General features: G+C 31.1%; 1 protein-coding gene across 1 annotated transcript; it reads left to right on the forward strand.

The window, feature by feature from the left end:
• The first annotated feature begins 640 nt into the window (after positions 1–640).
• LOC108486270 (uncharacterized) lies at positions 641–7,780 on the forward strand. Its single transcript, XM_017790233.2, has 8 exons — positions 641–887; positions 1,173–1,241; positions 1,890–1,991; positions 2,470–2,552; positions 2,651–2,726; positions 5,101–5,277; positions 6,276–6,404; positions 7,154–7,780. The coding sequence occupies exons 1-8, from the start codon at positions 813–815 to the stop codon at positions 7,316–7,318; spliced, it is 876 nt and encodes a 291-aa protein (XP_017645722.1). The 5' UTR covers positions 641–812; the 3' UTR covers positions 7,319–7,780.
• Positions 7,781–27,037: the final 19,257 nt, after the last annotated feature.

A 27,037-nucleotide genomic window follows, 5' to 3' on the forward strand; every position in this document is an offset into this window, starting at 1 on the left:
ATTTTGGTGTCTAGACTCATTGACAATTTTATATGAACCCCTCCAAAACACAATCATTCGTCTATTTATATCGACAAAATAAAATAATTTAAAATTTTAAAAATTAAATTTAACTTAATTAAAAAATAGCAAAATTTAAAATTTCTCCTTAACTTAATTGAAAAATAGCAAAATTTTAAATTTCTCCTTACTATTGTCTCTTGAGTGGCGAAAATGTGATTGTCGTTGAAACAAATCAAAGAACTTGTCATTCATGAAATTTTAATCGAAATGAATATACAAAATAATTAAATAAAAGTATAGTATTTTTAAACAAGTGTATAGGAAAATTTCGAACAAAACTTAAAAGAGTTGAGAGAATTGAAAAAGTTAGAAGAATTGAGAGAATTAAATTTGAGTGAAAAGAATGAAAAATGAACTGGTATTTATAAAAAAAAATTACCGATTTTAATGACAATTGGAGAAAAACGCATATAGCAGAAAGCACTTCACACACCCTATTCAAAAACACTATATTTACCTAAATTAAATAAAAGGCCTAAATTACGAATTTAAAAAAAAAAGAAGCAGCAGCATATAAGTCTAATTTAGCCCTAAATTATACGAAGATATTATTATATATAATTTTAAAATAAAATAACCGACTATTTATATACCAACTTGGTCGTGCTAGCAGTAGTATAAATGAAGGGCCTCCAAACTTCGTACTCATCTCGCGAATACCCAAATTTATTTAAAACCCTAAAAAATTGAAGGAATCATCAAAAACTCTGAAAGCCAAATTGAAATTTTAGGGAAAAAGAAACCATATAATGCAAGGAACAGATGAGCTAAGCATACATGACCTGGCTTCAAATCTCTCTACGTATAAGGAACAGCTTCAGCAGGTTTCCGATTTTTCTTTTGTTTTTCTTTTCAATTTTCGAGTTAATACTTGCAATTAGCTTTAATTTATAGTAGTTATTTGTATGCCGAAACAAACTTATAACGACCCATGTATGTGATTGGACTGAACCTCTTGTTTTCGATGAATTATTTGTGTCTAGGGTTTTGTTTTTATTACTACTATGTTAATGGATTATTTCATGATTAACTTAGCTTGTCGAGAAATTGGAAGAATTTTATGTGGACTTGCAAAACACGACTAATTAGCTGGTTTTGGTAAAAATCAGGTTAGACAGCTTCTGGCTGATGATCCTGGAAACGCTGAATATGTGGACATGGAAAAGGAGCTCGCTGAGGTGATTCTTGCATATGATTATTTTCTTTTTGCTTGTTCTTACATTTTATTTTTATTGTAGCTTTCTATTTCTTCTTGTTCTTTACTCTGACTTGTCGTGTCATGGTTACAATGCGGTTATTCTGTTTAGAAATGGATCCAACACTTACCGGCACCAAAAAGTGATCAAAGTATCAGTTTTAGTTTGTTGGCCTTTTTTTTCTTTTAGATGTTAAGTTTTTTGATAAGGTGAAGAAAATGTCATTTCTCTTCCTTCCGTCTTTTGAAGGAATCAACATGTTGCTCAATGAAGCAACGCCAATTAACTGCTAATGGTAATGGCTCTGCTGGAGATTTGTTTTCATTTCAGGGTTGAAAAGGTGAGGGCGGTTAATATTAAAAGAGTTCACAGCTGCAGAATGTGAACTTTAGGGACAAAAAGAAATTTCTGAAATATATAGCTTTGGAAAGATGCCCATCACTTTGATCTTGATTCCTTTGCAGGTGTGCTATGTGTCGTGATGGCCAGCCTGCTTCTCATTCACCTGATTTCCGATGTTCATCTTGAGATTCTAAGTTCGAAATATGATAACAATTCGCCCTTTATTATTTTACTGAACATATAGGTTCATGTTTAGAGATATGCTTGTGCTGAACCTCTGAGGTGCAGGTGATTGCTCTGACAGAGGAACTGCTTGCAACTGCAAAGCAAAATGAGATTTCTGGATCAGATATTGGGACTAGTGTCAGTGCAGCTGCTGCACAATCGAAGGTAATTGAAATTCCTGATTAATCCTTGATTTATTTTTGTAGTTAATTTTGTTTGTCCTAAACAGTGGTTTATTAACTTAGGCAAGATTCTGAATTGAAATGGAAATTTTTATTTTCTTTATACTATTTATTGTACAAATACATGCATGTGAGATGTCACAGATTAAATTTTTTCCTTATATTCAATTTGTCCAGTAACCGTTCCTGTCTGATGAATGTATTTAATGCAATAAATTCTTAGATTTCTTAACAGTGTTAGCATAAGATTTGGGTAGTTGGGACAAGTAGTTGAATAACATAATTTTTTGCAGGAATTGAACTTATCTCCCATCATTTCCATGAGTTCTCTTTTTTTTTTCCCTATTAAATACTTGCATTGGAAAATTCATTATGGCAAGCATATATTCTTGCTGGTGCAGGAGTTCTCTCTCTTTATTTTTTTAGGTACTAACGTCTCATAGATTCTTTTCTATATCTAGGAAATGGTGAAACCATCAGATTATGAAGATAAATTTCCTGTTGGCACAAAAGTTCAGGCTGTCTGGAGTGAAGATGGAGAGTGGTATGCTTAGGAACAAGTATATTTTTATTTTAGCCAATAGTTTTTTCCCTCCCACTTCATTTGCCTACTTTTCTATGTTTCATTTGTTGAATATTCAGGTATGATGCAACTGTTGAGGCTGTTACTCCAAATGGTTATTATGTGTCTTTTGATGGATGGGGAAACAAGGAAGAGGTACCATTCTGGTTGCCACATGAGATTCTTACATAAATACATCCACTTGAATTTTAGTATTCTATTACTTTTACTAACCTACTGGATTTTGGTTATGTTAGCATCATGGCTTATTTTCGTTCTCTGTTTAAAGATGGACATCAATGGGTTTTGACATCACGAACATGGAGAAGTTCAATAATCATTTTAAATGCATATTTTTCTTCCTCTATCTTCTAATATTCCTATTGTAGCATTCCGATCATGCATTCTTTATATAAAGAAAATTGATAATTCCATGGTAGCTTTATGGGCATAAATTGCGGTTTTGGAAGTCCAACGTGCATGTGCACATACACATAAACAAACTGGAAAGCACAAACATGCTTATACTTGTACACCATCTTTCACTACTGCATTAGTTCCACTAGTAACAAAATGAAATTTGCAATTTTTTAGTGGGTTCAACATTTTAGTGAGAAAGAGAAGAGGGAGATTTTTCTTTTTAGGTTTATTATTTTTTTTTTTGGGGGGGGGGGGGGTTGGTGGTGTTCTCAAGTAGAGATGTAATGAAATAGCCAAGGCAAGCTTCACTGTGCCTCTGAATTGGCAAATTTTACTGAAGTTGAGCTTGAGCATGCGCTCCAATCAAGCTTACATTTATCTTCAAATTCAGCAATGTAGTAGTGCTTCGGCTTGGTTGGAACTAATTTGTGTCGAACAAAATAGTTAAGTCAATATTTCTTCTAGAAAACAATATCCACAATTTAATTTGGAACAACAGAACAAGTCGAAATTAAGAAAAAAATGTTTTGCATGTGAGATAGGCTGGAAAACTTTGTGGAGGTCACAAGGTAAAACTTGAAAGATGGAAATGGCTTGGGATCTTGAAGAGAATGAGGAAATTTGAGGGCATGGAATTGGTAAGAAGTATTCAAAAAGGAGTTGTGCATGATAATAAAAAATGTTGCTATGATGATGTGTTTGGGTTAAACCATCGGTAGAGAATGGGAGGCTAGGTAAGTAGGATGCATTATTATAAAAAAAGAAAGGAAGAGCTCGGAAGTTGAGTCTTTTTAGATGGAGTTCAAATACTTGATCCAATAGTATTTGAAGTAGTCATTAAGATAAAATTTCTGACATAATTCAAGGTATAGTTGGAACTTTAAAAATCAAAATAAAAGTTATAAGAAAATTCTACTGAAAATGTTGAAGAGCATAATAAGTTGACCTAACCAATGTTCTAGCTTTGTTTTATTCATTAAACAACCTTAATAAGGTATATACAAATAAAGTTTCTCTCATCCCCTAACGCTTGCTCATAGTTGTGTACTGAACTTTTTGTTTTTTGGGAATGCCTAAAAGATGTAATGAAAGAATATACTCACTATATCTTTAGAAGTTTGGCAGACTAGTTTATTTAATAGATTAAATTCATGCAAATACTTTTTTGCCTCAAATTTTTTTTTTTAATATTATAAATATATTCCAACATAAGACACTCACAAATTGCAGTTTCCATCTTGTAGTTTCAAAACCTATGTTTTCCCTGAACATCTGCAATTGCCTAATTTCCTTAAGACTTTTGGGATCTCAAAAATACCCTTGTTGACATTGACATTGTATGATTAGATTTTATGAATAAATAAATTGGTTGCAATTCTATGGAGGATCCATCAAACTTCTGACTCCGTAACAGTTAAAAGGACTTGCAACAGATAATGACATGCATTTGATTAGTATTTAAAAAAAAATATTAAAAACATGTTTAATTGTGCATGATTTTCCAAATGAGTTAAAATTTAAAAATTATCCTCCAAAATCTTTTCAAAATAAAGAAAATGGGAGGCTTAAGGTACTTGACACTTTGATCCCTAACTAGAAATGATGATTTGTCAAATTATACCATTGAATAATCCACAGAGCTAATTGTAAATGATTCCTTTGTGACATAGAGAGGCCTTTTAGTGGAATTCTGGGCAGTTTATATTAGTGGAGAGGCCTTTATATCTGTTCTGCTGATTGGGCTTTGGAGCTTTTTATCTCAAAAGACTGTTTTCTTCTTTTGGCTTAGAGAATGAAAGGTTTGATTAATTTAACAGTTGATTTTAGAAACATAAAGAGCTTTTAGCTGTCTTCAAGTGTTTACTTTATTTATTCCAAGTTTGCTTCACTACATCTTCCATTTCTTTTTGGTCTAAGTTATGAGATAAAATCGGAATTTTTTGACCAAACATGATTGAACTTTAATGTAGACGCAGCATTTCTGTGTGCTTACGGGCATTGCGGTTTTAGTTCCTTATGCCAACAATGACAACCTATGTTTTCTGCTTCTTGTTTGTCAATCCTATTTGGTACCTACTAATTCTTTTACCATGTGCAATTTCACTGCCAGGTGGATCCTGCCAATGTAATGGCGATTGAATACAATGCTTTGCTAGAAGCTGAGAAGGTTGCTGAAGCCACAAAACAAGCTATTAAACGGAAGATTGCTCAAGCTGCTTCTGTTGACTTTCAATCTCGAAGTTTACCAGCAAAGCTTCGAATCACTTCTGATGACCCTGAGGATGTGGTAAGATAATCTCTGTTGCTGCTATATAACTTTAACATTATGCGGAGGGGAATCTGAAATTCAGTTTATTTCCATGTCTAGTGACTTTTGATGTCCTTAAAACTGTCGTATTAACGTGCAAGTTTATGAATAATCATACTTGGTTATCCTGTATGAGTTGATTTTAGATCTATTTTGCTCAGACTTGGGTACAGTCATGTGTAGTGGTTGACTCTTCAATTGAGTTAAACTCAAGACTCGGGATATGGCATGAAAGGATCTGAGAAGAGGATAGGGATGTAAGGACTCGTTTTATATATATTTAATATAATTATAAAATTTAATAACGTAAATGATTGGTTTGGTTTTATATATTATGAGGATGTATATATCTCATTATTTCTGTTTTTTCTATAAAAACAATGTCTAATTTCCTTTTAACCATTATTAATTATAGATGCTTTTGAAAATTTTAAAATATATTAATGTACTATTTGGAATGAATTTATACATTCAATTAAAATAGTATGGACCTTCATATTTTTGGTCTTAAAACCCAACTAAGATAAAGGCCCTGATTTTTTTTCTAATATTTACTTTTTTTAACTTTTTACTTGTACTTAGTGACTGATTAGCTTTTTATTCCTTGATAATCGAGATTTGCATCTGATCCTTTTTCTCTTTCATCCTGCCTCTTCTTTCTTTTTCATCTCTTCTCACCTAGTCACAAGAGTCTGACAAATCCGACACATGTCGCTTGTCCTTGTCCATGTTGTGTTGACATGGGTATGGCTTGCATTTTGCCAAGTCTCAGAGTTTTAGACTTACGGTTTACATTTAAAAATGACCTATAGTTGATACCCTTGAAAATTCCGGAGCTAGTAATGCATTTATTTCTACTTGTGATCCCCAAATGCTGTAATTTTCACTCAAATCATTTTACCTACCACCTTCTATTTAAACGTTGGCAGAAGTTTATTTTCTATTGACTTGATGATTTCTTGCCCTGTGGTGCATAGAAAGCTGCCAAACGGAAGAAGATACATGCTTTCAAGTCAAAGATGCGACTTGAACAACTTGAAGTGGCACAAAATAAGCGGCAGAATGCTTGGCAGCAGTTTCAGACAACCAAAGGCAAGACTAAAAAGGTCAGTCTAGCCAGCATTTTATGATATTTCCCGATTTTGAACTATTGTAACCAGGTCCGTTTGGTTGATAAGGAAAGAAAGACCTGCCAAGGATGACCCTCCTTTTTAAACAAGATGTCCCTTTGGTAGTGTTTGAATAAATCAGTTTTGTTAAAATGGTGAAGGTGTGATTTTCTTGATGGTGGAAACTTACCTCTTGCTTGGCACATAGAATGGAAAAAGGGGAGGATTAAAAATTTGTCAATCTAATGCTTAAGCTACAAAGTAGGAAAGTGGTTATGAATCTGAACTTTTTGATTAACAAATTTTCCATCCTCACTCTTTTCCTATCCTTTGTACCTAGAAAAGCCTTAATATGGAATTGTAAGATAATGTGTCAGTGAACATAATCTCTTTTAGTATGCCCTTTTCAAGTTTTTTCTTGTGGATTAAAAATTTGTCAATCTAATGCTTAAGCTACAAAGTAAGAAAGTGGTTATGAATCTGAACTTTTTGATTAACAAATTTTCCATCCTCACTCTTTTCCCGTCCTTTGTCCCTAGAAAAGCCTTAATATGGAATTGTAAGATAATGTGTCGGTGAACATAATCCCTTTGAGTATGCCCTTTTAAAGTTTTTTCTTGTTGATAATTAGCAAATTATTTAGATACATAAGAATGTAGACTGAGATGCTAAAATCCTAATTGAAGGCATTCTTTTTAAATTTATAATAGCCTTCTCATTTAGTGAGTTATTAATTCCATTGACAGGTTGGTTTTTTCTCGGGGCGTAAGCGTGAGAGCATTTTCAAATCACCGGATGATCCTCAAGGTAAGGTTGGTGTGACAGGGAGTGGAAAGGGCTTGACAGATTTCCAGAAAAGAGAAAAGCACTTGCATCTTAAGGGAGGTAACGTTGAGATAAGTGATGACTAGGCAGGTAGAGTTCCTACTATACTTTTAGTTGCCTTAGCTTTGTTTCGCACTCCATTCAGTAGTTTGACAAGTTCCCAGTTAGGGGGTGTTGTAAACATGTGCTTCCCATCATTCCTCTGCGCCAGTATTTTGTGCTTGCAACTTGTTAATCATACTGTAATTGTTCTTTTTTTTCTTCCTTTTCTAAGAGAGATCTCACAATCATTGTCTCAGCCTTTGCGTTTGGTTGTTTTCATGATGCTTCTACACTATATTTTTGTTGAGACGGAGAGGGGAAACTAGGGATGTCAGTGGTTAGTATATATATATATATATATTAGGTATTAGAATTGTTTATAAATGAATCCGAGCTTAGTTTAGTTGTTTCATGTAGCAAAAGTTGATATGGGATTCCAATACTATAATGTGCAACCCTTTTTCTATCATTGAGAAATGATAATTTTATGTTTTCTTCTTTTTCAACTTTTGAACTTCTCATGCATGCATCATAGACCAGAGGTGGAATAAATGTTATAGGTATTAATAATACAACTTAGCAATGACGATTATTATTTACAATAGTTTTATGAAGTTCAATTATTAATGGTAAGTACTAACTACGAGTCTTAATTCACATTTTGCGTCGAGTTTTAGCAACTTTTCTTGCGTGGGGTTGAGTTTTTTTCCTAAGTCCTTAAAATTGGTAAATCATTTCGTCTTGAATTACATTGGGATTTGAACTTCTTTTAATCTAATGGTATTGTAAATGTTTTTACATCGGGGTTCAATGGTTCAATGTTTTTTAAGTAATACAAAAAAGTTCGTTAGAATAATTAACCTGTGGGAGTAATAAGGACGGTAAAATTCAAGGGATTGATTTGGAAAGAAAAAGAGGTGGTCCAATATAGAAATAATTACTCTAAAAAGTCTAGATCATGGCAATACAATAAGGATGAGAAATACGTAAAATGTGGGCTAGTTTATACTGTGCTTTGAACTTCGTATCTGTATTTTTTTAAAATTTAACTAGTAATTAAATGTCAATTTTGTCCTTTGGTAACTTTGAAATTGATGTAGCATTTTAATCAATAACAGTTTTTCCATTATGATGTATAACAAAAATTAAATGTATATCAATTTATTAACAATTATGAATTTTATTTCAAGTTTAAAATAAATATGAATAAATGATTGTCTAATTATCTCATCTGAATATGAAAAATCAATTATTTATATTCATTGTGGATGTATTTTCTTTTAATAAGTATATATTTCAATTTTTTATTAAAATAATAGGCTTAATATTATTATATTACAATTAGAAATGTATAAAAACTTTCAAGATACATAAAACTGTTAAAAAGATTATAAAATTATTTTATGTAAAAATGAATTTAGACAAATATATGTTTAGATTTAACTGAATATAAATTCTAGTTTATCCAAATTCATTTCATATTCACTTTTTAACATTTATATATTTTTAACTTTGTATATAAAAATTTAATTATATAAATATTAAGTACATAAAATATCAATATTTTACAAAACCTCAAGAAAGAATAAGAAATATGGCATTATATATATAGTACCGACTAAACATGTTTTTAAATATTTTCTAAAACTCATGATGGAGCCACGTACACCATAAAAGTTATATATATTTAAAAAGTAATATAATTTATCTAAAAAGTAATATAATTGGCGAAAAATATGTTTCCATAAAAAAATAAAACTCGTTAAATTTTTTTGAAAAGTGTTATGAATATTTTATTAAATAAATATCCATCAAGATCTAAATAAATTTTGATATATTTTAAATTTAATAGTTATTAGAAGTAGATCTCTACTTCATTTATATTTATTATGCCTATAAATAGACTTCAGAGAAACATTGTAAAAATTCCGATTGATCAATAAAATACGATTTTTTTTGCTCTCCCATTTTCTTTGTTCTTTACTCTTTGTCCATTTATTTTATAGCATATTATCAACACGATTCTCTTTTATTTTATAATACGATCATTCCAAACTTGATATTTAAGTTGTTGTCGATTGCCTTTTAGAGCTGTTGTAATTTCAGTTTTCAATTAAGGCTTGCGCATTATAGGTAATCATTATCCAAAGAAATCTATAAAATCCTTACATGAGTGATGACGATGATGTTAAAGATCTTCAGGTATATTTTACTATAATTTATTTATTATATCATGTTTATTATAATTGGAGACTGATCATAGCAATATGAATAGATGGATTTTGATTTGAAATCCATGTATATTTGCAATGATGATTATGAAATAAAGAATCAATGGAGACGTTTAGAAGTTTGTCCTATTAGATTTGTTGCATTCCCCAAAGTGAATGCAAAAATAAAGAAAATAAAAGATATAATCATGGACCACTAAAAGTGGGAACATAGTAATAAATAAGAGAACAATGAGAGTTCTCAAGATAACTCTGCAAAAGGTAAAGATAACTTATGTTATCAATGTGATATGAAAGATTATTGGCCACATTTGTGGCGTATGCCCAAATATTTTGTTTCTGTTAATATTATTTGAGGAAGGATATGAAAATGTAGTAATAAATTTTATCATTACAGATAGAAAATATTTATTTTATTTGGATATTTGAAGATTTTGGCATATTCTCTAAAGCGGATATTGTAACACCCCAAACTCGGCTTAGACATTATGGCCGAATTTGGAGATGTTACAAAGGAAAGTTAAGAATCCGATCTTATAACATTGAAACCTCATATAATTTATTACTAAAAGAGTCCACATTTTAGAAAGAACATATTATTATGCTCATTAATGAAACCATTAATTGTTTGCTCTTTCAAGTAAAACGATAATTTGTAGTGGAAGTTTAAATGTCTTTGCATTTTGAAAAAGAGTTTTGGTTCACAAAAACGTTTGTTTGCGTAAAATCGTTGTTTTCATAAATTATTTTGTTGAGCATCGCAAGAAACTTAAATTAAATCCAAAACCAACAACAAAACCAAAAAAGTCCAGAGAGTCCCATATTTTAAAACTCTCAAAATAAACGAGAAATATAAATGAACTTTTTAAATAAATGAAATTTACGAACGTGTGGACACCTCTGAGCCTTCATCGCACCGACCTGCCTAAGCTTGAGGATTATCTGAACAGAACAGACAAACGAAAAGTGAGTTTTAAAAAAACTCAGTATGTAACTCAACGGAAACATATAAATGCTCAATTTTTTTGCATAATAGAACAGATATGGACATAAGTCCTTAACAGAATTAGATCAACAACAGAATCATACAGATATTCAAAGTCCTACCTCCATCTTCTACACACCAACTCTGACCATCCCAACGCACCACGTGGGGCATAAAACACCCACCCAGCCCTACACACTACATAGTGTCCGTACGACACTTATTAGAATAATCGCAGTCATGCTGCCAGAATAATGGCGAAATATCGCCCAACGGAATACTTCCTCCACATAAACATATTCCACCCCAAACATAGATACAGAAAAAACAAAATAACAGATAGTATGCATACTTATACATAACAGACATAATACACACATATACGTGAAGAGCAGATCATACATATCATGTCTCATTAATCTCGTACAAACCTTATTTAAGCCATTTTCAATTTAACATAATAATAGGTTTCATGCTTAAATGTTTGTTTTGCCCATATCGACTCTGCGAAAGATCCATAATCGATCAAAACGACGCGTACGACCTTAGGAAAAATTTTAAACTTTGGGCCCACATGCCCGTGTGGGCCCACACGCCTAAATTGGCTTAGGCCGTGTGACCTACACAGCCACACACACACCCGTTACATGGCCGGACACACGCTTATGTGGCATCGACAGGCCAGATTTTTGGCTTTCGTCGAATGTCATTTTCTCGAGTTTTTGTTACACACTTGGTTCGTTTTTTATGTGAAAGCAATCCCAAGAACTTCAAACCTAAGAAACAACATTCAAACGTCTATTTTAGCAATCAATTTACGAATTTAACAAGACTAAACTAAACAACGCACACGAACTTACTGCTAACGAACACGATTACACACAGAGATTAGACTGTTGGAGCGAAAACCATTGCTTCACCGTCTTCTCCTACACAATAGATTCACAATAATCAAATCCCCTAACTACACACCACTATGCCATTCCAAAAGAAAACTCCTTAAATGGCCTACAGAAACAAAAAACTAAAACAAGAAACAATAATAAGCCACATACCACTTACCAAACCGAACTTGAACACCAGAAATCGAAGCATAGCGGTTTGAGTGAAAGGTTTGTGATAGAATTAGAAAGAATAAGAAGGAAGAAGAAAAAAAGATATTGACAATGAACAGGAAAGAGAAAAAAAAATTAGATGGGGGAAATTTTGGGAAATTGAATTAAAATAAAAATTAAAATAACTAAAATCCCAACTTCCCACTAAAACCGACAACTAATTCTCATCCAACAACCTCAGACTTCCAATTCCACCAAACTTCTACTACACAACTAGCACACACTTACAGAAGCAAAAGTAACATCCTTCACTGATATGGGGGTTCAAACACGAGACCATAAGGTAAGCTAACATCTTACCACTTGAACCGGCAAGCTCATTCTTATATGAATTGACCGAAAATATAACATAGGCCAACCTAAAAGGGATAAGACTAGGGTAAAAAAAATAGCAGAATTTCCAAAAATGAGACTTGAACCCAAGACCTCAAACATATCCTCAAATCACTTAACCATTAATGCAAATACATATTAATGATAGAATTCATAAAAAAAAAAGTTAAATAAACCAGGGCGTTACAAATATTGCATATAATTATTTGGAAATTATATTTATTAACTTAGTGGTATTATAAACTTCACATTGATTTAGACATTTCTAATAGTAAATGTCACAATAGTACTTATATGTGGATACAAAGAAAAAAGAATGATAGTAAAATTATCAATTTGTTACAATTTAGTACAATTGAAACGCATGTTAAAGTAAACCAGAGGTTTACTGATATAAATGCATTTACTATTTGGCGTGACCAATTACACCATTCTAAATCATATTTGGTGTGGAAATTAATTAAGAATTCATATGAACATTCATTAAATAACCAAAAGATTCTTTAATTTAAAGAATTCTCATTTGTTGCATGTTCTCAATGAAAATTGATTGCTAGAAACTCGGTAGCTAAAGTTGAGATTTAATGTCTTACAATTCTGAAATGAATATGGGCCCATCATGCACCATGAGGATGGTTTTGATATTATATGATTTTGGTAGATGCATCTACAAAATAATCACGTATGTATTATCAATTTTTAACCGTCGTTTGCAAGGTTGTTTGTTTAAATTAATAATTTCAGATCATGCAATTAAGACAATTCATCTTACTAATATTGATGAGCTTATATCTCAATCTTTTTATTGATTGAGTTTGAAAAACTTTTGTAAAAGTTTGTTATTTATGTGCATAATGGTTTAGAGAAATTATTGATTGAATGCCTCTAATTAATATCTAAACCATTACTTATGAAAACTAAACTTCATAGTTCAACATGAGATTATGTTGATTTATGTGGTGTACGTATCAAACCAATAAGTTATAAATACTCCCCATTACAATTGGTTTTTAGTTAAGAGCTAAATATTTCTCATCTTTGAATTTTTGTATGTGTATATATTCCAATTGCTCCACTAAAACGCACAAAGATGAGTGTGAATCCTCAAAGAAAGTTGGGAATATATATTAATTATAAGTTTCCTTGTATTATTATATGTTTTAAATGTATTGGATATTCAATTATGACATGATTTGTGATTACTATTTTGATTCAATAGTTTTCTCGACATTAGGGGGAGAGAAATAATAACTTGTAATGAGTTAAGGGGAAAGTAATTTGAATCAAAAATTCAACAAAGACAATTCATTACAAGCTTCAAATATGAAAATTCTCATAAAAGAAAATAATTCTTCTAGATTGTCATATAGTGGAGGCGGGTACTCTAGAAGAGACCCAAGATATAACTAATAACTAAAACTCCAAAAGAGATTCAGGTACCTGAAACTAAAGATTAAAATAGTGAAAACAGATAAATCTTGATGAGTTATGTCAATTTCGAGAAAATGTCAAACCGATAATAAAAGTGGTCGACAATTGTTTCACATGCAATATTATTGTTGAAATAATGAAATAAAAGGAGGATCTTGAATAAATCTATTGAGAATTATAGGTATGGAATAAATTGGTCAAAACAGAAAGATGCAACTCAAGTTCAATTAAATTTTTGGAGTTTTTGGACCAGTAGTCCAAATATCTAAAGGTATAAAGCCAGTGAGGTACAAAGGAAGTAGTTTTGCAAAAAAAAAAAAAATGAAGTTTTTGCTAAGTCCTGACATTGATTATGAAAAGATATAATATTCTTTTGTGCTGGATACAATAACCTTTAGATATATTATTAAACTGGTGGTTCATAAAAGATTTAACTTGCGTCTAATGGTTGTTGTTACAACTTTTTATGAATCACTATATAGTAAAATTTATATTAAAATCCTTAAAGGATTTAGAATGCTAGAAGCGTATTGAAATTCTTGGAAAATTATTCATTTATAGTTAAAACTGACTTAGTGAATAGTAGTTGAAAGATGATTATAAAATGATCCAAAATACCTATTTGTGTTTTCATAGAAGAATCATGATTAAATTTTACTATGATTATTGTTGAAACTCTGAAGAGATCAAAATATATTTCCCCCACTCATGACTTTCAAAATAATGGTGATATAAATGCTTAGCAAATACATTCAAATTGTCATTTGAAAAACTAGTATTCAAGATTGAATACGTATGTTAGGATCGACCCGATTAAGCAATGAACAAGAAAAAATAGCGGAATAAATTGAGAAATTGAACACACAAATTTAACGTGGAAAAACCCCTCCAAAGAGGATAATCACGGGAACAGATAATTTTACTATAATGGCAAAAGAGCGAAGAGTACAAAAGATAGAGATAAAGACTAAACCCCAAAAACCCGAAAATAAATAACCTTCAAAACGTAAACACAAAATTCTCTAAATGTGTTATGAGTTCTAATATCTAATGGGTGTCATTTTCTAAGGTTGTAAAAGAGCCTATTTATAGGCTAAAATTCATAGGTCAAATAAAAATAAAATGATCTTGTAATATCCCGAATTAGGGCCTAATCGAAATAGTGGTTTCGTGACCACAAATCCGAGATAGAAATAATTATTTTATAATTATTTCGAGGTCTATGATATGATTGCATGATTCTGTGAAACTTTCGTGAAGAAATTCTAAAATAAATTGTTTGAAATTGTTTAAGTGATAATTTAAGTCAGTTAATGCCTCGTGCTCAACTCCGACGATGGTCTCGGGTAAGGGGGTGTTACAGATCTAAACTAATCAGTGTTTGATTGAAACAAGTAAACAAAGTTTAACTGAAAGATTATTTTTCAAATTTGACCAAAAATAGGAGTCATATTTAACAAATCTCCACCTTGACTCATATTTTCACAACGACATCTTTTCCAAAGCCCGCCACGAGCCTATCTTGAACCATGCAGAGAATTAACTAAGTTGAATCTGTGCTTAAAAACTGGAAGACTTCTAGCCTTCGACTTGTACACTGCCAAATCAATAATAACCCGGGTATGATTTTCACGAATACAGTGCCCTAACTTTTCAAAACCTGTATCCAAAAGAGAACCTCTCTTTAACAAAACAGTCATACATTTTTCCCTCCTATGACCAAGTTGCCTCCGTTCCAAACGGGTTGACTTCAACTCTATAACGGACGAGGGATGTCCGATTTCACTAGTCACTGTAGAACCTTCCAGAATATAAAGATTGCCAGTTCTTTTACCTTTTAAAAAAATGAGAGCTCCACGAGATACTTTAATGCCGCTCAACTCGATGTTGATTTTGCATCTTTTCAGGTCTAAAATACTCAAGGAGATGAGATTCTTTTGTAAATCAGGTACATACCTGACATTTGAGAGTGTCCTAATCGTCCCATCGTGTATCCTAATTTTAATAGTACCAATACCAATTACCTTACTAGATGAATCATTTCCCATGGGTACAACTCCACCTTCAACCGAACTATATGTGGAGAACCATTCTCTATTGCGACACATGTGGAAAGAACATCCCGAATCTAGGATCCACTCGGACGTGAGCTTGGAGTTATCGCTGATTGACACTAACAAGAAATCATCATCGCTTTCATTGACCAAATTAGCACCAGCTACATCTTCCTCGTTACCCTCAGCAACTCTTTTATTTTGCAGTTTATAACAATCTGCTTTGACGTGACCTAACTTTTTACAATAGCGACACCTTTTGTTTCGTTTCTTTGATGCTGCCAAAACGGAAGCTTTCCTATCTGTCTTGCTATCCAAATCAAGCTTATTGTGGATTTTGTCTCTACTCAACAAATGACCCTTCACATCTTCAAACGAGAGTTTGTCTCTGCCATAAATCAGGGTCTCCCTGAAAGACTTGTATGAAGGAGGTAAAGAGCACAATAATAGCATAGCTTAATCTTCATCATCAATATGAACCTCAACATTCTTTAAATCATTTAAAAGAGTAATGAATTGACTGATGTGATCTCTAAGAAGCTCACTTTCGTTCATGCGAAACGTAAATAGACGTTGTTTCAACACTAAATGGTTAGCTAGAGACTTAGTCGCATAAAGAGTTTCAAACTTTTTCCACAAGGAAGATGAGATCTTCTCCATCAATACCTCCTGCAATATCGTATTCGGGAGGCACAACTGGACAACAGACAAAGCCTTTTCATCAAGCTCTTTCCATTCTGTTTTATTTAGATTCTTAGGCTTTTTCCCAATAACAACCTTTTTCAAACCAAATTGTACTAGAATTTCCATCATCCGAACTTGCCACAGATTAAAATTTGTCTCACCATTGAATTTCTCAATTTCAAACCTTGTTGCTGCCATATCTGAATGGGCTGATTTGAACTAGCTTTGATACCACTTGTTAGGATCAACCCGATTAAGCAATGAACAAGAAAAAATAGTGGAATAAATTGAGAAATTGAACACACAAATTTAACATGAAAAAACCCCTCCAAAGAGGATAAAAAATCACGGGCAAAAATAATTTTACTATAATGGAAAAAGAACAAAGAGTTCAAAAGATAGAGATAAAGACTAAACCCGGAAAACTCGAAAACAAAGAACCCCTCAAAACGTAAACACAAAATTCTCTAAATGTGTTATGAGTTCTAATATCTAATGGGTATCTTTTTCTAAGGTTGTAAAAGAGCCTATTTATAGGCTAAATTCATAGGTCAAATAATAATAAAATAATCAAAACTAATCAATGTTTGATTGAAACAAGTAAACAGAGTTTAACTGAAAGATTATTTTTCAAATTTGACCGAAAATAAGAGTCATATTTAACAACGTAGAATATGAGAAAGTATGTGATGTTTTCATGAGGGGGAGTAAATACGTGCTGTACTTTTTTTTTCCTTAACCAAGGTTTTGTCCCATTGGATTTTCCTGGTAAGATTTTTAATAAGGTAGCAAGCATATTATACATATTATAGATATGTGTACTCTTTTTACTTCACTATGAATTTTTTTCCCATAGGGTTTTTTTATTTTAGTAAGGTTTTAATGAGACACATTATCTACTAATGGACATCCAATGGCAAATGTTATGAATATTTTATTAAATGGAAGTCCATCAATATCTAAATAAGTTTTGATATAATTTAAATTCTAATAGTCATTAGAAGTAGATCTCTACTTCATTTATACTTCTTATGCCTATAAATAGAGATTTTGGAGAAGCATTGTAAATATTCCGATTGATCAATAAAATACCTCTCTCTTTTGTTCTCCCATTTTCTTTATTCTTTATTCTCTGTCTATTTATTTTATAACAAAAGTAATTATTTTATATAAAAATAAATGAAATTTTCCCCAATTACTAAAACTCTAAGATCTCTAATTGTTTTATTTTATACTTTAAAGTGAGCCTTTCAATAGCAACTTTTCTTTTCTTTTCTAGCATTATTGATTAAATTCTTAAAAATTAAGAGTAACTTTTGTTGTGTTAGATTAGGATATTTATGAAAGATTTAGCTTTTTTTTTATTTATTGAATGATTTTGGGATATTGATTTTGTATAAAATTCCTAACATCATAATTGGGTAATAATTTTAGAGGTTGATTAATGCAAATCTTTAAAGAAATTAGGATTGATTGTATTTATAATCTTGAAATTTTTGAATTTTAATTAGAAATTTAATGTTTTGATTTAGAGTTTATTATTGCTGGTATGATCATTGTGAATCTTGCATTCTCATGAGAAAAAAAGGCTTCAAGGTGCAAAAAGTCCTCAAACTTTAACAGAAAAAGCAATTAAGTCCTTACTTTTTTTTTCACTCATTTGGGTACTCGAACTTTCAAAATGCATAAAAAAGACCCTCAAACTTTTTCAAAAAAAGCAATTAAGCCCTTGCTTTTATTAAAATTTATAAAAAATTATAAAAATTAAAAGCAATAATATTATTAAATTTTAATATTAAAATATTAAAATTAGAAAAAATAAAAATCGTAAAAATAAAAAATTGTAAAACTTTATAAAAATCATAAAAAATATAAAATATATAGAAATATAAAAAATTATAAAATTTTATAAAGTTGTAAGAAAATTATACAAAATGTAAAGAAATATAAATTTCGTTACAAAAATTTATAAAAAGTATTATATCAAAAGAAACATTTTATAATTTTTCATAACTTTTATTGATTTTTATTTTTTTATTTTTTTCCAAATGTCACGCTTGCAACACGTGATGAATTTAATTAAAAAACTAGTGGTCATTAATTTTTTTATGATTTTTATAAAATTTTAAAATTTTACAATTTTATTAAAATTTAATAATTTTAAAATTTAATAATTATTATTTATATTTTTTCTAATTTTTAATAAGAGCAGGGGCTTAATTGCTGTTTGGAAAAAATTTGAGGGTCCTTTTGATGCATTTTGAAAGTTCAAGTACCCAATTGAGTGAAAAAAAGTAGGGACTTAATTGCTTTTTTTGAAAAAATTTGAAGGCTTTTTTTGATGCATTTTGAAAGTTCTGGTGCTCAATTGAGTGTAAAAAAAAAAGAAGGGCTTAATTGCTTTGTTTTTTTAAAAGTTCGAGGGCTTTTTACACCCTTAAGCCAAAAAAAAACACTAAAATGTTGGCTTTATGTGTTTAGGGCTTAGATATCTTTGTTCTAAATATTTAACAAGAATAAAAAAAATATTTTTAAAGAAAGTCTACTAGTGAAGTAGAGGAAAAACAAAAATTATATATTATGTATTAATTTATGATTTTTATAAATTTTATAATTATTTTAATTTTCAAAATTTAATCGCCCAATCTAAATTTCCTAATTCAGTCCCGCATAAAATTTTCAAGTAAACCGCACAATTATTGAAGAAAAATAAAGAAGAATGTGTATAAATAAGGTGAATTAACATACAAATGAATGATCTATTTATTGTGTAAAAAAGTGACGGATAAGGAGAAAAGATTCAAGAATAAAAGAAGCAAACTATGTATATTTAGAATATTAGTGGGAAAGAGAAAACATCTCCTCCATTCGCTCTTTCACCATCCAAATCAAGAAACAAAAAGAAAGAAACTTTTCCTTCTCATTTCTACCATTTCTGTGCCTTGATCAGGACAGTTGGTGAGGTTTTCTTTTTTTTTTTCTTTTTTTCTTTTTAGTTGAATTTTGGTTAAATGACAATGGGTAATAATTGCCCATTAATTAATTTATAGAATTAGCAAGTTTAATGGTTAGAAAATTTGAGAAATGTGATGTTAGAAGATTAAATTCATGAATGAAGTTAAATTAAATTAGGTGTGAACATGATAGAGAAGTGGTTAGTGATAGTGAATCAAGTTGAAATTAAGACTAGATTACTAACAAATTATATTTTACCAAAGATTTATTTGAAAAAAGTGAAAACTTTGAGAGTTTATTATTAAATAATAAAATTAGAAAGTCCCTGTACTATATTTGTTAAGTCAAATCTAAATTTGGTCGGACAAATTGTGCAATATAAATGTTTTGAATATTAGAGTAGTGAAGGACTAAGTTAAATTAAATGCATTCACGTTTGATTTCGTTGAATTGTGTTGAATTATGTGAATAAAAACGTTCTTGTAATTGTATTACTGAATGTAGCCAAAGAAAAAGCTAAAATGTTTAAGGCAAAAGGAAAAGAAAAGTTGGATGTAGTTTAGCTTTTGCAGTTTGTGCTTCAATTTCAATTTGCTTCCGTAGACTAACTAATCATTATAAACAATATGTTTATGCATCAAGGTAATTGTATCTTTCTCTATAAACTTTGAATAATGGATTCGATTGTTGATACTTGAAATATGTGATAAATATTCGAAATTGTGTTTGTTACGATATAAATGTTGAGACGGTGATATAATGATGATATGTGTTACAAAGGTGATTATGATGTAATGCCCCGTTAAATGATGCTAGACATAGTTCGGTTATAGTTTGGCATGCAATAGGGTCATCGATATAGTGATTTACAAGCCATTATTATCCGGCAACCCGAGATGGTGAAATGAAAAATATAGACAAATAGTAAAAACCAATGTTGCCAAGAAACCTGAGATGGTAGAATATACAAAATTTAAAAGTCATTGTTGCTGGACAACCTGAGATGACAAAATAAAATAGATCCATGTATCCGTCCTAATGTCTATCATTGAATAATAAGGGCTAGAATGAATAAGCATTGAAATTGATACTAAAATGTGAAATGATTAAGGAAGTTCGAAAATGACATGATGAGTGAAAATAGTAGTTATCAAAATAATTTATTCTTGTTATATATACTTAATTTATTCTTAATGCAAAATGTTTGAATTTGAAATATATTTGCACCGCTGAGTATTCTATACTTACCATACGATTATGTTTGTTTCTGTGCACAAGTATTAGACCTGAGTAGATATAGATTATGGTGATCAAGCATCCAACTCAATAACTCAACTCAAAACACACTTTATTATCTCTTTTTTATGTATATATCTGTGTGTGTGAGAGTGTGTGTATTTGAGTTGAAATGACATGTACATAGGTTGTTTTGGACATATTGCTTAAATGGTCATATCAGTATATTTGGTATATTTGTTAAAATATGCCCAAAGACCAATCATGAGACGATTGTAATCACATACTCATTTTACCTTGTTTGTCAATATAAGACATTGTCATTGTTATTTTAGTTTCTTTTTCTGTGTGTGTAAATAAACTGATTAATAATAAAGTCTTGAGAGCAATATAATTATTTTTAAAAGGTCATTAGTCAAGTATTATTGTGGGCTTGGACAATAATAATGCATTAAGACCAATGTCTAGTTGGTTGATGACAAAGTGTGGTCATTAACATAGGGATGTCAAAATCAATACATGGGTATGTGTTAGAAAACAATATACTAGACTGACCCGCTATAAGTATGTTTCATGGATTATTATGAAATAGTCACAACATTACTCATAATGATAACTATGTATACTATTCTCAGGCTTGAGATCATTATTGTCCCAACATCGTGAGTCATATATTTTGATACAGTGGAACGTCTACCGTAATAGGTTGTACTATAAAGACTGATGTTGGGTATACCACAATCTATGTAGTGGGATATGATTGATGAAGATAGAATTTGTCCCTCCTATATAATGGGTGTAATATCTTAGAACACTTGATGAAGTGAGACTAGAAATGCATGGCCATGCTAAAATAAGTTGATATGAGATATCATACTTATTGTTTATTGTAGTCTACTCAAAATATCAAGAAATATAAGATTGGGCTATACAAGTGTGACTATACCATTACTTGTGTCTAATCTAGATACAAAGGATAAAATGATATAATACATGAAAAAAAATTATCACAGAAATGTTATTTCGAATTACAATTTATTGTAACTTGGGTAGATGTAATGCATTTCTAGATGCCATTCATTGCTTGTGACATTCGAATTGTTCTAGTATTACTACCAACATTGCAAGAGCCTACAGGGTCATACCCTATGGTTGAAGTGAATAGAATCCAAATCCAGTTGGTATTCGTGTTTAGCTGTCGCATGAATTAAATTAATTATTGAATTAATTTAATTTGATAGTTAATGTTGAACACATTATATGTACAAACTTGTTGTACACAAATAGAGAATATATTTAAAATTAATATATGAATTTGATTCATTTAAAATATTAACGAATATAGTTTACCAAAATTATTAATATAAATAGTTATAATAATTTTGGTCAAAGATAAAAGAAATGGAAGTTGATATTTTTTGGAAAGAATGTAATATTTTTAATATGCTTTCCATATGTTTTTCTAAAATTAAAGGGAATAATTCTATTTTTCTGATTATGTGATATTAAAGAAAAATAAAAAAGATGAAAATCCCTGATTGTGAGAGGGTTACCAAGAAAATAATAGACAGGGTCTAGTAGCCGTCTTTTCAAAATTCTATCTGAGAGGTTCAAGAGAATTTTTCTGTTCATTCTTTGACTACGTAGACTACATCGAGGCCAATACGACTTTATTGCAGCTTGGAACTAACATCATGCAAAGGGATCAGATCAAATAAGAAGATGTATATCTTCGGCCCTATTTCAACCTGTAAGGTCCTAGTAGTCAGTGGTGTCAAAAATTACGGTTTCGGAACCTCATTTACGTAAAACGAAAATGTAAATATGTTTATTAAATATTTACAAAGTTATGTTAGAAGCGAATTGAATTTTGGTTAGGTAATGTCGTGGAATTAATACTTAATTTAAGTACAAGGACTAAACCGCATAAGTGGTAAAAATGCAATTTACTAAAGGATTATAGTTAGAACTTAAATAAAGGGGTTAAAATAACAATTATACACTAAGTTACTACCACATGGTCAGTTAATGAGTCATATATATAGATATGTTATATTATAAAACATGAAACAATTAAAATTCATAAAATAAAAACATAATAAAAAATATAGTAAATGGACAAGACCAAAACCATTTTTCATCCATTTTCTTTCATCAAACCGAACGTGGAAAAGAAAAATCTAGGGACACAAGGTTGGTTCTCCAAAATTTCAAGCCTTAATTTGGTTAGTTCAATTTAGTCATTTTCCTATAATTTTTTTTTTGTTTTTGAAATCTCAGTACCTTGAGCTAGCTGACTCATGTCGTATTTTGCATTATTGTTAAAATTTGAGGATGTTATCATGGTTAAATAGTTGAAGTTCTAGGGATTAGTTTGATAGATTTTAAGTTTAGAGTTGAAAAATGATAAAATTATAAAGCCAATTGACAATTTTGTGCAATAGGGACCTAGCTGCATAAATTTTGAAATTTCAGGGTAGAAAGATGAAATAGGGAGTTAAATTAGGCCTACAGTGAAATTAGTATTAAAATTTGAGGTTAATTGTGAAAGTTATGTTAGTATCGATTGTAGGGACTAAATTGAATAAAATGAATAAGTTGCATAACTTAGTAATTGAATGCAAAATTTGTTGTGTATTGATAATTTATTATGTTTGTTTTAACCCATAGCTAACGTCGACTTGGATTCCTCGAAAAAGAAAGGAAAAGATAAAGTCGTCGATGAATAGCATGGAATTTACGGTTTGTGTTTCTATAATTCGAACTACTCGTAAATTGCATTTAGAATTGTTTGTGGATGGTAAGAATATGAGGTGATTCATTTGTGATAATGAAATGTATTGGATTGAATTTAATTGATTGACATATTTTAGAACTAAACTAAATATTTATGAAAAGTGAATACATTTATACAGATGTGAAATTGAGTATGAAATTGTGATGATTTATTGTTGCTACATGTTGAACAAAAGTGTTTATGATGAAAACAAGTATAAATTGAGATAATTGTTAATAATAAATGTGAAATGGAAACCTTATTAAATGTTCAGACAAAGAAGGATATAGTTGGCATGCCATAGGATAGGAAGAGTTCGAGGTTACTTCGACTACGAGTCGATAAGGCACTAGGTGCCAATTTACTTCGGTTTAACAAATGAGACACTGGGTTCCAAATTACTAATAGCACTGGGCACAAATATTTGCTTTGGAGTGAGGCAATTGTTGGCAAACTGGAGTGTTGGTTGAATCTGTGTACCCGTCAGAGTCCAAGTCGTGTTAATAGGGATATAAAATGGTAAAATCAAGGTAATGGATATTGAAATGACAAATGTTGAGAAATGGAAATGAAATGTGATATGGAACATGAAATGGTGGATTGAACTATGAATATTGACTGTACATAATCAATGAACTCTTGAAATGAGAAATTGAGATGAAATGTGCCATTATATTAGTTGAATTAGCAAGTGACTATGTGAAATAACCTATTGGATTTGTATATTGCATATCATCTTTATTGAATATATGCATCACTATAACTTATATCATGTTTTAAATGTTTGGATTATAGAAATAGCACTGAATTATACTCAATGTATGATTTTTTTCCATACATAAGTTAGGTACTGTATGTTTCGATCATCGACTCAGCATCCAATAGCAAATCTTGGACTCAGCTGTCAGTGATATGGTCATTTTGGTTTTGGTATGTACCTAGGATGTCTTGTAGTTATATAATGTTTATTTCATTTGTGTTGGCGTTTTGAGAAATCTTATGTATATATATGTATATATCTATGTGATGGCATTGATCATGAAGGTGGTATGTTGTAGAGTATTTGATTTGTCTGGTTGATGGCTTAAATGGTGATTAGGTAATATGCCTTAGAATAAGTATGCAAAAGTGATTCATATGCTTATGCATGCTTGCTATAGTTTGGTAGCTTTAGTGCATATGATATTAATTTGAATTGGAGTCATTTTGAAAAATGTTTTTAATGGTTAGTTGGTGCTAAATACAGTCATTATTTCAGATGCCTTGAAAGGTATATTGAATTGATATGCATGCGATGCTTTATTTGTTTTTAGATTGATTATGTTGGAGTGCCTTATGAGGCACATTGTTAAGTTTTTGTTGATGTTTTTCAAGTCTACAATCATAGTTATGGTACCATTTGAGTTACAGGTAATTTGGGCATGAAATGAACAATTTAAAGATAACATTTTACCATTTCTAAACTTAGGCATCAATATTTTTGTATTTGTATCGATATGTATAGTTTTAAAACTAATAAAATACTAAAATTTTATTGATTTTATATTAGTATCGATATTTTTAATAAAATATCAATACCAAAGAATAAACAACGATACTCTTGTTTTGCATAAAAAATAGAAACATGATTTGGTACTGATTTTTAATAAGGTATCGATAATTATCGATACCCAACAATTAAATATCGACACCAACTTTGAAATTTTAAGATCTTGAATTATTTATAATTAAACCCTAGTTCATGCCTGAATTTTTACGATTAGGTCTATATAGATGACCAATTTATTGTATTTGTTTATATGTGATTTGATGATGATTAATTGAGGTTTTGAATAATAAATTACACATAAATTATTTTGTATTTGTTCATTACTCTGGTTCAGCGATCGGACCTGGTAAGGGATGTTACATTTATTGGTATCAGAGTTATAGGTTTAGCCGATTCTCAAAGTAAATCGAGCTTAGAATTGAGTCTCAAGGTACATGCCAAAGTTGAGTCGTGTCTGAGTCAGGATTTGGATGCTGATTATATTGTTTCTGTTTTATAGTTGATTGATGTTGGGAGAATCCAAAAATGAAGTAAATCAGAGTATTCGCAGTAGCGACCACCTCACTGAGAACAAAATTAGGTCGAATAGGTGGCACCAAGCATTGACTCAGTTGGTGCCCAACTTCCTAGGGTGATTCAACTATATTTCGAGCTATTTCTCATGCTATTTAGAGAGTGGCGGGAGCTACTCCTTTTGTAGTACATGTGCCTATTGTTCGACAAACTCCGATTAAAGAATTACGAAGATATGGCACTACTGAGTTTTTGGGTCCGAAAGGGGTTGATCCCTCAATTGTCGAAGTTTGATTAGAATCTACTAAATGTATTTCGCAACAACTCGAGTGTACCCCATGTGAATGTGTAATTTGTGCCATTTCTCTACTGTAAGGAGAAGCTTATAGGTGGTGGATAGTAGTACGCCACGTACCTACTGGGCGAGCCGACTGGGAGAGCTTTCAAAATGAATTTCAGAAGTTTGTTAGAGAATTGTATCTTGAGGATCAAAAACAAGTTTTTTTTTGTTGAAACAGAATGAAATATCAGTGGCTAATTACAAACACGACTTTTTGCGACTTAGTAAATACCCCTCAGAGTAATCATTTTCAATACCAAAAATCTGTTATTCATGGCTTTCAATCATCAATTGATATAACAACAATCACACATGAATACATTGACATACTATTTTCATGGCTTTATCGAATGATCATACATTAGATAATTGAATCTCTGAACTCTCACAAATATCAAATACAGAGCGGACCGAAGCATGCGCTCCCTTATAGCGCCTCAAATAACCCATTAAGTGGAGACTCATGCTCAACACTCCCTTATCTACTCCAACAAATTAGTCCACCTAGAGCCATATGCTCACAATGTCACAAATAATGATGAGTACCCACAAATCCTATGGCATGCCAACTAATCTAATGGATCCACCATGCATGTTGCCAATATATTCAATCAAACATAGCATATAAAACATAGCTTTGGAAAACACTTATTTTAAAAAGTACCATTTGATTTTAGTGAAAACCGACTTTTATCATGCTTAACAGTAATAAATCGTAAAACAATTAAGAAACCGAAAACTTAAAGCCAGACAGTCCAAAGTCCATAAGTTACATCAAAACCCCAAATAAGTAATAAAATCTAAAAATTTGCGAAAAACAGTCTAAAATTTACATGTGGCCACCGTCGAGTCCTCCGCTACACTGATTCGTCAAGTTTGGGGATTACCTGTACAGATTAAACAGAAAGGGTGAGTTTTAGCAAACTCAATGTGTAAACCCCACAGAAACATGCATACAGATACACATCAGAATACAGTCAGATATAGGCTGGGCTTGAGCCCATTACAGATTTAGTTTGGGCCTTAGCCCAATCAGATACATTATGCAATAACAAAAAATTAGAATCCTACCCACCAGCCTCTACACACCATCTCCGTCCATCCCTACGCACCATGTGGGATTAAATCAACCCACCCATCCCTACACACCATGCTGTACCGAAATGCAACACATAATCAGAAATTTGCAGCAGAGCTGCCAGATAACGGGCTTGATAGCCTTTCAGATACTTCCTACAAATAAAAATAACCCAACCTAATGCCATGCAACATACAAAAGATGTCATGCTATTATGCAGTTACAATTCATACATCCAGATCAACATACATGCTCAGTTCAGATTTCATACATACAGTTCAGACAATTAGGGGTCTAAGTAATACTTACCAACCCTATAGTAGGTTCACAGTTGACTTGTGCAACCCATGTAACCTTAAGCAAATTTTCAGAAACATGGATGCACACGCCCATGTGGCCTGCCCGTGTGGGCCCACACGGCCTAAATCTGCAACATCCTAAAATAGAGCCTAAATGGAATAGTGGTTGCTAAACCATGAATTT

This window comes from Gossypium arboreum, chromosome 6 (assembly GCF_025698485.1).
Source record: "Gossypium arboreum isolate Shixiya-1 chromosome 6, ASM2569848v2, whole genome shotgun sequence".
Classification (NCBI taxonomy): Eukaryota; Viridiplantae; Streptophyta; class Magnoliopsida; order Malvales; family Malvaceae; genus Gossypium; species Gossypium arboreum.

Excerpts from the sequence above, each read along its gene's own strand:
- LOC108486270 (XM_017790233.2), top strand. The coding sequence starts at position 813 with ATGCAAGGAACAGATGAGCTAAGCATACATGACCTGGCTTCAAATCTC. Across the intron at positions 2,553-2,650 it reads TGGAGTGAAGATGGAGAGTG|GTATGATGCAACTGTTGAGG; the intron begins GTATGCTTAGGA and ends TTGAATATTCAG. Across the intron at positions 2,727-5,100 it reads GATGGGGAAACAAGGAAGAG|GTGGATCCTGCCAATGTAAT; the intron begins GTACCATTCTGG and ends TTTCACTGCCAG.